Genomic DNA, 14,582 nt, shown 5'->3' with positions numbered 1-14,582 from the left:
CCCTGGTGGCACAGTGGTTGAGAGTCCGCCTGCTGATGCAGGGGACACGGGTTCGTGCCCTGGTCCGGGAAGATCCCACATGCCGTGGAGCGGCTGGGCCCGTGAGCCATGGCTGCTGAGACTGTGTGTCCGGAGCCTGTGCTCCGCGACGGGAGAGGCCACAACAGTGAGAGGCCCGCGTACTGCAAAAAAAAAAAAAAAAATTAAGTTCTTAAGTTTTTTTTAAATTTAATGCTATAACATCATAGTTTTAAAACTTCTGCGATTTCCATTCCTGTGTGTGTAAAATTTATAATATAAATATATATGAGATGGATAGATAGGAAGTGGTTAACTGAAATATAATTGTATTTTAAGTTTGAACAATTAGATTTAGTAAGTTACTTACAAAATAGTAAAAATCATTAAGTTTCATTGAACCAACGTTGCCAACATTGGCAATGAAATTGCCAACATTTGAACATTTTAACCTATCAAACCGGCAGTTATGTATGGCATAACTAAGTATTATGTTTCAAAAACAAAAATGTAAAAAACAAACAAGAATGTTTGAGCTGTAGCCAGTGTCCCACTCATTTCAACTAATGTTCAAAACATAATTGCCATGAAAAAATAGTATTTGTTATAGTTATTTCATCACTACTTTAGTCCTCAATGAAAGAGGATAAAGTACAGAAAAATATTTTCTATGTCTGACGAAATAACATGCTATAAGTGATATTATGCTAGGGGATATGTCAGGCAATTTTCTTTAGGAATGTAAAAGATGAGCAAAATATATGAGTACCATGAAGTGGTAGTTATTGGTTATTAATGATCAGAGAATTTTAGCACATCTTAGACCAGACTTCATTAGGCGATTCTTCAAAATCAGAAAGCGACTGCTGAAAGTGCTTTTATACTAGGTCTGCTAAGAAAGATAAAGTTTTATGCAGACTGTTGAACAGTTTCTTTGTAAAGATATATACATATGGCCCATATTCACATGAAAAAATGTTTGATACCATTATTCATCAGAGAATTCCCAATTTAAACCATAATGAGATACTACTTTACGTCCACTGGAATGACTAAAATGAAAATGACTTACAGTACCAAATGTTAGCAAGTATGTGGACCAACTGGAGCTCTTAAACACCTTGCTGGTGGGAATGTAAAATGGTATAACCACTTACACTTCGGCCATTTGTTCGAATGTTAAACAAACTGTTACCCTATAACCCAGTGATTTCACTCTTAGGTATTTATCTTAGAGAAATGAAACCAAATGTTTACAAAAAACCTTGTATAATAATGTTCATAGCATCTTTGTTCATAATGGTCCCCATATATGGATTATTACTAGGCAATAAAAAGAAATGACCTATAATGCATGCAACTCTGTGGATTTGTCTCAAAGGCATTATCATGTGTGAGAAGCCAAAAAGTACATACTGTTTTATTCCATTTAAGTTCTGGAATTAACTAAACTGATCTATGGTTACAGTGTTCAAAACTGTAATTCATTTTTGCTTTTGGTGGAGGAGAGGGATTGAGTAGGAGGACAGGGCAGGGGGGAATTTTCTGGGGTGATGTGTAATATTCCTTATCTTGATAGATGTGTGGATTACACAGATGTATGCATGTGTCAAAACTGATTAACTGAACACCTAAGGTCTGTTCATTTCAATGGATGTCAATTATACCTCAATAAAAATATTTTAAGTATTGATAGTGGTTTGATAATCATTTTCAAAGAGCTGATTTCTAAATAGTATACCGAGTTTTCATGAACCCATAATTAGAAAATCTGTCAAGACATGCTGCTAATATAGCACAGTGATTGAAAAGATGGTCTCTGAAGTCAGACTGTCTATAATTCAGTTCTGCCTTTAATATGTACTAACTGTGACCATAAGCAAATTACTGTACCTTTCTGCATGTTCTCACTTTCCTAGTCTTATAAAATGGGGGTAATAATAGTACCTATTTAATCAGATTATATTGGAATTATATGAATTAATTCATGTAATGCTTCTGGAGTAATTCCTGGAGCATAGTGATCACTCACTAATGTTAACTTCTTTGATATCACTCATTAATACCTTCCTTCAGTTTCTTGGCCCCCTTAAGGAATACTGTCATACTCAGTTATCCTCCTTTTTGTCTACTCAGTAATTTGGACTTGCATGAAAAAGATGGAAAATTATTGGTAAACCTTGGAATCATATATTACAGGTGTTTGCTAAAGACTTGCTGTATAACTAACTGTCCTGTGCTCTGGAGGTACAAAGACATGATGCCATTCCTAAGCTCTCCATATTGTGGTAGAAAGATACAGGGAAATAGTGAATGGTAATATAGTGTCATAAATGTGATCTGTGATGGAGATCACTCCAGTGTGCTATGGAGGAACCAGATACCTAACCCATACTTGGCAGATGATACCTATGCTTGGCTGTGTTTTTGTTTTGTCTTTTTTTTTTGCGGTACACGGCCTCTCACTGTTGTGGCCTCTCCCGTTGTGGAGCACAGGCTCCGGAAGCACAGCCTCAGCGGCCATGGCTCACGGGCCCAGCCGCTCCGCGGCATGTGGGATCCTCCCAGACCGGGGCACGAACCCGCATCCCCTGCATCGGCAGGCAGACTCTCAACCACTGCGCCACCAGGGAAGCCCTTTTTTTTTTTTTTTTTTTTTTTAATTGAATTGGGCTATCAGGTCAATTGCTTCTGAACGGTTTATCCCTACCACTAATTCTAACTCTGAACATCCCTTAGACTAAGAAAAATCATATTCCACATTATATGATAGGAATATATAATTATATATTCCAATCATATATATATTATATATATATTATACAATTAGGATGATATGTTCTACTTCACTCAAGTCTAGATTAACTTTAGGTACAGATAGTTAAGAATCCATTAAGTCAACATCAGTCAGTCTGCCCATAACTTGAGCTTCCAGCCTTTCCACTTCAATATGTTTCTCCCATCACAGTTAAGAACATCCATGTTTACTTGGATCCAAAACTTGGGAGGCACATCATTAACTTTTCTTTTTCTCTCACTTCCCATCCATTCTTGCAGCAAATCCAGTCAGCTCTCTATGCAAAATGGATCCAGTGTTTAAGTGTTCCTCATTCCTTTCATAACTACATTCTTGTCCAAGTCACCATCACTTTTAAAAAATACAATTTAGTGATTTTTAGTATATTCTCAAAGTTGTGAAGCTATCACCACTATCTAACTCCAGGGCATTTTCCTCACCCCACAAAGAAACCCCATACCCTGTGCATTAGCATTTACTCACCATTTTCCCTTTCCCCAGCCCATGGCAGCTGCCAGTCTAGTTTATGTTTCCCTAAGTTGCCTTTCTAGACACTGTATATACATAGAATCATACAATATGTGGCCTTCGTGTCTGGCTTCTTTCAGATAGCATAATATTTTCAAGGTTCATCTATGTAGTAAGAATCGGTACTCCATTCCTTTTTATGGCTAAATAATATTCCCCCTTGTATGGATATACCACGTTTATCCATTCTGTGTTTGTCTTTGAAATAATGATTGGAGTTAGTCTGAAATGCACTTTGGACTGAAGAGAACAGAAATGTAAACACCTGAGATCATAAGAGAACATGGCATTTTGGAGGAATATATCTGATTTAATATGCTTCAGTGAAGAAATGTTTTAAAGAAAAGAAAACAATGGAGAGAGGGAGGGCAAAACAACTGAACTGTTGTTAGAATCCACAGTCTATTTTAAAAGGTCCTGTAGGGACCTCCCTGGTGGCACAGTGGTTAAGACTCCATGCTCCCAATGCAGGGGGCCTGGGTTCAATCCCTGGTCTGGGAATTAGATCCCACATGCATGCCGCAACTAAGAGTGCACATGCCACAACTAAGGAGCCTGACTGCCACAACTAAGACCCGACACAAGCAAATAAATAAATATTTTTTTTTAACCCCACAAATTTATTTAAAAAAATAAAAGGTCCTGTAGAGGACCAGATGGCTTCACAGGAGAATTCTACAAACCCCCCCCTTTTTTTTTTTTTTTTTTTTTGGTTTTAATTAATTTTTTTTATTGGAGTATAGTTGATTTACAGTGTTGTGTTAATTTCTGCTGTACAGCAAAGTGGGTCAGTTATGAATTTTACCAAACCTTTAGAGAAGTGTTAACACCTATCCTTCTGAAACTATTCCAAAACATTGCAGAGGAAGGAACACTTCCACACTCATTCTATGAGGCCAACATCACCCTGATATGAAAACCAGACAAAGATATCATAAAAAAAGAAAATTACAGGCCAATATCACTGATGAACAAAGATGCAAAAATCCTCAACCAAATACTAGCAAACCAAATCCAGTAATACATTAAAAGGGGACTTCTCTGGCCCAGTGGTTAAGACTCCACACTTACACTGCTGGGGGTGCAGGTTCGATCTCTGGTCAGGGAACTAATAAGATTTCATATGCCATGTGGCGCAGCCAAAAAAAAAATCTCAGAACGTTGAAAGGATCATACACTGTGATCAAATGGGATTGATCTCAGGGATGCAAGGATTTCTCAATATCTGCAAATCAGCGTGATATATACCACATTAACAAATTGAAGAATGAAAACCATATAATCATCTCAATAGATGCAGAAAGCTTTTGATAAAATTCAACGTCCACTTATGATAAAAACACTCCAGAAAGTGGGCATAGAAGGAACGTACCTCAACATCATAAAGGCTGTATATGACAAACGCACAGCTAACATCATACTCTATGGTGAAAAGCTATATAAGTATTTCCTCTAAGATCGGGAACAAGACAAAGATCCCCACTCTCACCACTTTGATTCAACATAATTTTGGAAGTCCTAGCCACATCAATCAGAGAAGAAAAAGAAATTAAAAAATACAAATTGGAAAGGAGGAAACTGCCTTAAACTGCCACTGTTTGCAGATGACATGGTGCTGTACATAGAAAATCCTAAAGACGCTACCAGAAAACTACTGGAGTTCAGCAGTGAATTTGGAAAAGTTGCAGGAAACAAAATTAACATACATGAATCTGTTGTGGTTTACATATATTTATATACACAAACACACATACACATATACGCACAATGGAATACTACTCAGTCTTGAAAGAAATTTTGCCATTTGCAGTAACATGGATGAACTTGGAGGGCATTATGCTAAGTGAAATAAGTCAGACAGAGAAATGCAAATACTTTATGATATCACTAACGTGTGGAATCTAAAAAATACAACAAACTAGTGAATAAAACAAAATATAGGCAGACTCACAGATATAGAGAACAAACTAGTGTTTACCAGTGGGAGGGGGAGGTACAGACTGTTGGGTGTAAGATAAACTCAAGAATGTATTGTACAACAATGGGGAGTATAGCCAATATTTTGTAATAACTGTAAATGGAAAGTAACCTTTAAAAATCGTACTAAAAATAAAAGGTCCTGTAAGAAATTTGGATATAATTTTAATATATGTATATTTATTAAAATACCCTCTAGTTCTAATTTAGGGTTTTTTAAAAATTACTTAGCATACTAAATCTAATTGTAAGATTGAAACAGGAGAAATCCAGATGGGTAGTTTTCTGTTTTCATATAATGGCTATTTTAGGTTTGCATTTTAATACTGTAGTCAGGTTAAAAGCCTTTAGGGGAGTTCTTAATTAATTTTTCTGCTAAATTTTTTTGTTGCTTAGAGTAGTGGAAGTAATTGACATGGATTTTCTAGCAATATTGGCACTCTTGTAATGTTCAGCAGCTTTTAAAAATAGGTATAGTGAAATACTTCAATATTTTTTTCAGTTCCCAGCATGACCTCAAAAAATAACAAATGGGTTGAGGTCATGCAGTTCCCAGCATGACCTCAAAAAATAACAAATAGAATTCTCAGTGAAATATCATAGTAATAACATTAAGTGGATAGAGGCTTAGGTTAGAATCAGGTTGGTCTACTGAAATTCAGAGATAGAAACTTAGCCAAAAATTAATTTATTTAACATATCTAGGTTTTAATTTTCCTTTTTTGTAAAGTGGATGTAGTACCAGACATGATCTTGAAAGTGCATCTAATCTGACCTTCTACTATTAGGTAATTAAAATCCTAAAACTATTCATTTTATTGTATATGCTAATGTGATAGTTATATATAAACATGTATTCATTTCCATGCACAATATTTTTAATATGTATAAACCTGTGTTCATTGTCATACACAATGACAAAATGGTTGTCATTTTAATTTCTGAAAGATGTCAATCACTGGCAATTTTATTACTTTCTTTGGAAGCCAATTTAATAATACTTGAGAGAATCTAGTCTTTTATAGGTAAGGAAACTCAGGGCTAGTGAAGATAGATGACCTGTCCAGGGGTACATCGCCATTTAGTTTAGGAACAGGGATTCTATTCATTCATTAAACATTTTTTTAGAGCCTACTTCATAAGGCAGCTAGCACAGAGGTGGAAACAGGATAGAGGACATATGTGGCATGACAGATAAGAAAACAAGTAGTTTCATCTTAATACTAACTACATAGAATTAGAGGTGCATGCACAGTGCTTTGATGACACAGATGGGAAGATCATGGTGCTGTTTAATTAACTTAGTAGCAGATCTAGAACTAAGTTTCTCAACTCTTAGTCCAGGGTTTCCTTTTTGTATTCACTGTTACACCCTGTTTATCTGATCAGGAAAATATTTAAATTAGTTTTCTTGTTTGTAAGTGGCATTAAAATTGACCATACTACACCTGCGGATTTGGTAGAAAAAACAGATAATTTGTAGATTGGTATCTTATTTATTTGGGATTTTCTTGTAATTTTTATTCAAAATGAATTCCCTTCCTGTAGTTGTAAACTCTAATTGACAAAGCAGCATCCATAACTTAAAATTTTGGGTTTTTGAACTGTGTTAGTAGACTTCCTTAGCAGTTTCAAATATTATTCTCTCTGTAGGTGGAAAAGAGTTCTTATTCCCATATGAATCAAAAACTTGAATCATTTAGTTTAAAAAAAATTCTTCTTCAAGGAAGTTTTCCATTGATTTTGTACTCCCTAGACATTGCATAGTATTTAAAAATAATTATCCAACTTAGCTTTTTGTTTAATTTTTGTTCCTATTGTTCTTTTTAACCAAAGAGATTTGCATTGCTATTCAAATCAATAGAATAGTCTTAAGACTATTCCCCTCTTTGGGGAAGAGTTTATTTTAATATGTATTCATTCCTAATACTTAATTTTAAAATTTAAGGTTAATTAGGGTTAGCTGTACTAGTGTGTTTTTTTGTGTGTTTTTTGTGTGTGTGTGTGTGGTATGCGGCCCTCTCACTGTTGTGGCCTCTCCCGTTGTGGAGCGCAGGCTCAGAGGCCATGGCTCACGGGCCCAGCCGCTCCGCGGCATGTGGGATCTTCCCGGACCGGGGCACAAACCCGTGTCCCCTGCATCGGCAGGTGGACTCTGAACCACTGTGCCACCAGGGAAGTCCTGTACTAGTGTTTTTTGATGTTCTTAATATGTTTTTCTTTTTTCAATTTTAATTTCTAATAGATATATTCTGAAATCTCTTTAGAACAGAAGAAAGATTTTTTAAATTTTATTGAAGTATAGTTGATTTGCAGTGTTGTGTTAATTTCTGCTGTACAGCAAGGTGACTCCGTTATACATATTCTTTTTCATATTCTTTTCCATTATGGTTTATCACAGGATATTAAATATAGTCCCGTGTGCTATACAATAGGACCTTGTTGTTTATCCATCTTATATATACTAGTTTGCATCTGCTAACCCCAGGCTCCCAATTCTCTGACCCTCCCCCCTAACCCCTGGCAACACAGGTCTTAGAAAACAAGAAAGATTTTTATGCTGTCTTTTTTTTTTTTCCCACTTTTTTAGAAATCGAAACGAGTTGGCTGAGACTCTTGCGCTCCTGAAAGCACAAATTGATCCTGTACTATTGAAAAACTCTAGCCAACAGGACAACTCTTCCCGGGAAAGTCCCAGCTTAGAGGATGAGGAGACTAAAAAGGAGGAAGAAACACCTAAACAAGGTTTTTTTTGTGTGTTTTGTTTTGCTTTGTTTTGTAATTTCTTCTCTTTTCTACTCCTCTTCCCAGCTATATAAATTGAAATTCCCTCAATTTGAAAATTTTTAACCCTTCCTGTAAAAGGAGGTACATTTTCCTTTTATTTAATGAAAAAAAAAAAAAAGAAACAGCGGCAAAAAACCATTGAGGACTTTGGTCTTTTATATTGAACATTTAAAAAATTTAAATAAAAAATGTTCATATCATCAAAACATAATATCTGTTACTAATTTAAGAGTACAAAATATTAGTGAACTTTTTAAAAATTATTGTGGTAAAATATACATAGCAAAATTTTATCATTTTAACCATTTTTAAGTGTACAGTTCTATGGCATTAAGTTCATTTGTGTTGTGCAATTGTCACCACCATTCATCTCCAGACTTACCTTCCCCAACTGAAACTGTGTACTCATTAAACACTAATTCCCCTTTCCTCCTCCCCTCAGCCCCAGGCATCCATCATTCTACTTTCTTTCTCTATGAATTTGATTAACTCTAGGAACCTTACTTCAGAGAAATCATGGTAGTATTTGTCCATTTGTGACCGTCTCATTTTCATTGAGCTTAATGTCTTCAGTGTTCATCCATATTGTCCAAGTATCAGAATTTTTCCTTTTTAAGGCTAATATTCCATTGTGTGTATCTACCACATTTTATGTATTCATCTGTCACTGGATGCTTGGGTTTCTTCTACCGTTTTTCTATTGAGAATAGTGCTGCTATGAAAGTGGGTGTATAGATACCTGCTTTCACTTCTTTGGGGTATATACCTGAAGTAGAATTACTGGATCTGATGATAGTTCTGTTTTTAATTTTTTGAGCCTCTGCCATACCATTTTCTACAGCCACTGCACCATTTTACATTCCTACCAATAATGCATAAGGGTTCCAGTTTTTTCACAAGGTACACATCACTTGTCACTTCCTTTTCTTTTCTTTGTTTTAAAATAATAGCCATTCTAATGGATGTGAGGTGGTATCTGTGGTGGTTTTTTTGCAGTACACGGGCCTCTCACTGCTGTGGCCTCTCTCGTTGCGGAGCACAGGCTCCGGACATGCAGGGTCAGCGGCCATAGCTCACGGGCCCAGCCGCTCCGCGGCATGTGGGATCTTCCCGGACCGGGGCACAAACCCGTATCCCCTGCATCGGCAGGCGGACTCTCAACCACTGCATCACCAGGGAAGCCCTATCTGTGGTTTTGATTTGCCGTTTCATAATGACTATAATGATGTTGAACACCTTTTCATGTACTTAGTCATTTGTATATCTTCTCTGGAAAAATATCTATTCAAGTTCTTTGCCAATTCTTCAGTTGTTTGTGTGTGTGTGGTGTGGATTGGTTTTCTTTGTTTTGTTTTGGGTTGCCCTTAGCAAATCCTTAAGTCTCCAAGAATTATAATTATTAAACTTGATTTCCTGATTGAGCTTCCTAATATGCTTAACTGACCAGATCAAATCGTAACCTCTTCAGAAGGACAGAACCAAGTCCTAACTTTTCTAGAAGCAGAGAAACCAACTGAAATTTTGTCTAACATCATTTTAGTTAATACTTTTTGTTGATAACATACCTTTTAATGACAGGGGAGAGAATTTGCTCTCCTTATTATGCTTTCTTCCTCTACTGTTAGTTTTCCTTTACTGTTTTGATTAGAATCTGAAAGCAATATATTTTTACCTTATTCGCTGCTTTGAGGGAATTAACCATAAAGTCATCCCCTAGCTGCAAGCATTGTATAAAAACAAGTAATTATGCCTTTTAATGTAGGCTATAATGTTCGTACATATTAAGCATTGCTTTTAGCAAAAATCCTGTTTACTGTCCTCCTTTGACCAGTGTTTATATGATTTCAAATATCTTTGGTGGTCTTAATCATAAGCCATATTTCTGATTTGAAAAATTCTTTTCTATATCTTAAAATTCAGTTTGTAGCCTACATCAGTAAAAGTTAATTTTAAAGTACTGTAAACCCACTATTGAATTTTAAGATGTTTTTACATTGAAGTATAATTGACATATAACATTATTATTCATTTCAGGGGTACAACATAATGATTTGACATTGTATGCCTTGTGAAATGATCACCACAATAAATTTAGTAATTATCTGTCTCCATACAAAGTTACAAAAAACTTTTTCTTGTGATGAGAACCATTAAGATTTACTTTCTTAGCAAATTTCAAGTTTACTATATAATGTTACTAAATTTTCCAGATTTTTTTAGTAGCATCCCTAAGGATTAGTTCTGAGTTTAGACTTAATATTCATTTGGTCATTCATTCCTGTGTTTGCTTCTTTTCCAATGTATTTAAATCAAGACCAAAGAGGTCAAGGCAATAGAAATTTAAGAGGCAATTATTCCTATTAAGTGAACTTAAATTTTACACTGATTTTGAAGGGGGGGTGTCATTGTATAGTTTAAATTAGAAAGAAAAACAAACTATTTCCTCAATAAAGTAAAGCTCTTTCTTGTATTTAATTCTAAAATTTCACTGTTGGGGGCCTTATGTTGGGGGGAATTTCAACAATAACAGCAACTAACATTTATTGGGCCTGTCCTGCTTTTTTGCAGCCTACCAAATGCTTCATGTGCATTTTTATTTAATCCTCTTAATAAAAGGATTAGCAGCTCTTTGAGGTACTACTATTATTATTTCAGTTTTACAGATGAAGGAATTTGGAAGGTTATAAGCTTGCCCAAGTCATATAGATAATAATGTGTCAGAGTCTAGATTTGAACTCTGATTCTTGTAAAGCCTATGCCCTTAACTAGAGTGATCTAGAACTGTACTTCTCAAATTTTAATATGCATGATGTTTACCTAGTGATTTACCTGATTCACCATTTTTACAGAGGCCAAGTTGATGCTGCTGGTCAGAGGACCACAGTTTGAGTATCAAGGTTATAAATAGGCAGTCTTCTCCTAACCTTGAAAACAAATATGGTCATCCCTTGGTCTCTCTGGGGATTGCTCCCAGAACCTCTGCCGATACCAAAATCCAAGAAGGCTCAAGTCCCTTATATAAAATAGAATAGTATTTGCATACCACCTATGCACATCCTCCCGTGTACTTCATTTAAATCATCCATAGATTACTTATAATACCTAATACAATGTAAATGCTATGTGAATAGTTGCCTGTGTATGGCAAATTCAAATTTCGCTTTTTGGGACTTTCTGGATTTTTTTTTCTGAATATTTTCTATCTGAGGATGCAGAGGGCCAACTAGACAACAAAGGCTTTCATACAGCTGTTTCTGAAAATATTTCTCAGTGAATGCTGATGTTCTGACTCTCAGTACAATTAAAAGAAAGTCTGTAGGGCAGGACATCTCTTGGAAAAGCAAAGGAGGGGAGGAGCAAGACATTTAGTTCTCTGGTTTTTTTCTTTCTCTTAGATAGTGTCTCTTCTGTTTCTCTTATTCTAACAGCAAAATAATTCTTATTCATTCGACAGATACTTATTGTGCACCTACTGTGTGCCAGACATGATTTTAGGCATGGGAATTTAGTAAACAAGGCAGACTAAAATCCTTGCTTTTGTGAAGCTTACGTTGCAGTGGGTAAAATAGCTGACACGTATATCATCACAATGTGCCAACACTGTTCTCAGTGTCTTTTTTTTTTTTTTTCTCAATCCAGATTTAGTTCGTCAGTAAGATGTTATTGATAACATGAGCTCTGTGGCCTAGTGATTGAGTTGACATCCAGTTTTTGGTTTATAAGAGGAGCAGAACTTAACCAACAGTCAAGTTCTCAGGAGAAGGAAAAAAGCTTTTCTTAGCCCATGGAACATAGATGGCCTAGTCATGGTGTGATGCTAAGAAGCTTTGGTGGGGGGAGGGATTAAAACTTTTAATATCATTCAGGGAAGGATCTTTACCTTATCAATTAATATTTCCCAAAGACTCCAATTTATTGGGTTGGTGATATAATGGAAACATTTTTGATACTGCAATTTATGAGTTGATTTATTCATTTTTTGTGAAATTGGTTCAATAGGAAATGTAGCAGTTAAGGGATAATCTGGTGCACTTTCCTATACTACATTTGGTAGCTAGAAATGGATGTTATGGCCTGCATTCCAAAATAGGTTTTCTGAATTCAGTCTTTTTTTTTTTAAATTTATTTATTTACTTTTGGCTGCATTGGGTCTTCCTTGTTGTGCGTGAGCTTGCTTTAGTTGTGGCAAGCTGGGGCTACTCTTTGTTGCAGTGCACGGGCTTCTCATTGTGGTGGCTTGTCTTGTTGCGGAGCACGGGCTCTAGGCGCGTGGCCTCAGTTGCTCCGCAGCATGTGGGATCTTCCCGGACCAGGGCTCGAACCTGTGTCCCCTGCATTGGCAGGCAGATCCTTAACCACTGCGCCACCAGGGAAGCCCTGAATTCAGTCTTAAGGAGAATAATTAATGTTGTTTACTTTGCCTTCCTGAAGTAATATTGACAGAGTGGAGAGAATAGCTACAGGATAAATTACTGTAAACCAAACTAGTAAACCAAAGTTTACTAGTACAGTACTGAAAACTTAATGATGACCTTCAGTTACAAAAATTATGTGAATATCCTGCATGTAGATGCCCTATATATACAAAACCATTCTTTAAAATTCTATCAATTTGAAAATGCCTGATAGAATTTTATTTTTTTAATAAATTTGTTTATGATATTCACAACACTTTTTTTTTTTCAAGATGTTGGGGGTAGGAGTTTATTAATTAATTTATTTATTTTTGCTGTGTTGGGTCTTTGTTTCTGTGCGAGGGCTTTCTCTAGTTGTGGCAAGCAGGGGCCACCCTTCATCACGGTGCGCAGGCCTCTCACTATCGCGGCCTCTCTTGTTGCGGAGCACAGGCTCTAGAGCTCAGGCTCAGTAGTTGTGGCTCACGGGCCCAGTTGCTCCGCGGCATGTGGGATCCTCCCAGACCAGGGCTCAAACCCGTGTCCCCTGCATTAGCAGGCAGATTCTCAACCACTGCGCCACCAGCGAAGCCCCGCCTAATAGAATTTTAAAGAATAGTTTTGTGTACAGGGCTTCTATGTTCAGGATATTCATACAATTTTTGTAATTGAATACCATCATTATTTAGTTTTTAGTATTATACTAGCTCTTCATTCTACTCTATGAAGGAAGGAAGGGAGAGAAGGGAAGAAGAAGAAAAGAAAAAGAAACGTTTCATGATTAGAGAAACTGTTGAAGTTTTCTTTTCTGATTGAGTTTGTTGTGCCTAGAATCAGAAGGTGATAATTTAAGTTATCATTCATAATTTTTGGAAAATGTCAGTGGCATGGTTTTTGACTCTCTACAGATTCCCCTATAAAAGGAACATATTGATGGCAAAAATAAAAAACTATAAACAGTATGTGAAATTAAGATCTTAAAGGGACTCGGGTACTCTAGGCCTTATGACTTCTCAAACTTCTCCAACCAAAGCTCCCTTCCAGGACTAAACTCCACACAGAGCTTTGTGCAATCTGCTGGGAATAGGATCTAAATTAAGTACAATAAAGACAATGGAGACAAGCAAAAAAGAAGGTGCAAATAAAAGTATGAGAGAAGGCTAGAGGTAGGTGACCTCATAAAATAAGTCACTTTAATTTTTAATATAAAAAATGCAGAGCTCTATAGCTGTGAAATTAGAAAAACTGTCTACTTGCCATAAAAATGAGCAACTAAAAAATTAAAAAAGATCCAGGTCAAATCCCACAGAATTATAATAACAAAATAGAATAAGAAGTAGAATAACATCACTGCAGAGAATGAAAGCTTACCCAAAACACATTCTTACTAAACATATGAAAACTTAATAGGTGGTAGAGTTATGATTTTTCAAAAATCTATGAATAACATCTCAGTCAACAAACACAAGAATTAGTGCCCTTAATAAATAGCAGATGGAAAGGTGTGTGTTTTTTAAAAAAGTTAAAAACAAAAACAAATGAATAAAGAGATAAAGATTTGAGAGAAAGAGATAAGGATTTGAAGATACGCAATGAAAATCCAACAGAGGCCCATAAAAAAGAAAACCAAAGCAAGGGAACAGGCAAAAATGCTAAAGACTATGCTTAACAAAACTTCTTGAAATAAAAAAAGGATATGAGACTACATATTTAAAAGACACTGTGTACCTTGGAAAATCAACCCAGAACAACCAACATCAAGACATAGTCTAGTAAAATTATTGGGCTTTGAAGAAAGTACTTTGGCAATCCTGACAAAAAGACCAGGTAACTTATAGGGGAAAGAATATAAGACTGCCATCACTATATTTGAAAGCAATGACTTATGCCAGAAGAAAATGCCATAACATATTTAAGGGGGAAAAATGTGAACCAGAGATTTTATGTCTAGCCAAACTGACTTTTACATAGAGGCTGCAGGTAAAGTGCTATCGAAGACCTAATTTCCCATGAGTCTTTTTATAGGGATCTTCTAGTGAATGAGCTTCAGATAGCCAAAAAGACTAACAAAACCTCAATGG

General features: G+C 36.0%; 1 protein-coding gene across 3 annotated transcripts in view; it reads left to right on the top strand.

Annotated features, from left to right (window-relative positions):
• RSF1 (remodeling and spacing factor 1) overlaps nt 1-14,582 on the top strand; it is a 165,566-nt gene that overhangs the window by 106,864 nt on the left and 44,120 nt on the right. For all 3 annotated transcript variants that reach the window (XM_027083495.1, XM_027083493.1, XM_027083494.1), the window contains exon 5: nt 7,911-8,065. In XM_027083495.1, coding sequence (XP_026939296.1) covers nt 7,911-8,065 — 155 coding nt within the window. The remainder of the gene's footprint in view (nt 1-7,910; nt 8,066-14,582) is intronic.

Source organism: Aethalodelphis obliquidens, unplaced genomic scaffold, assembly GCF_003676395.1.
Source record: "Aethalodelphis obliquidens isolate GAN/ISIS:26980383/991018 unplaced genomic scaffold, ASM367639v1 scaffold50, whole genome shotgun sequence".
Taxonomy (NCBI): Eukaryota; Metazoa; Chordata; class Mammalia; order Artiodactyla; family Delphinidae; genus Aethalodelphis; species Aethalodelphis obliquidens.
The sequence above is the reverse complement of the archived record's forward strand: the minus strand, read 5'-3'. Positions and strand labels throughout refer to the sequence as shown.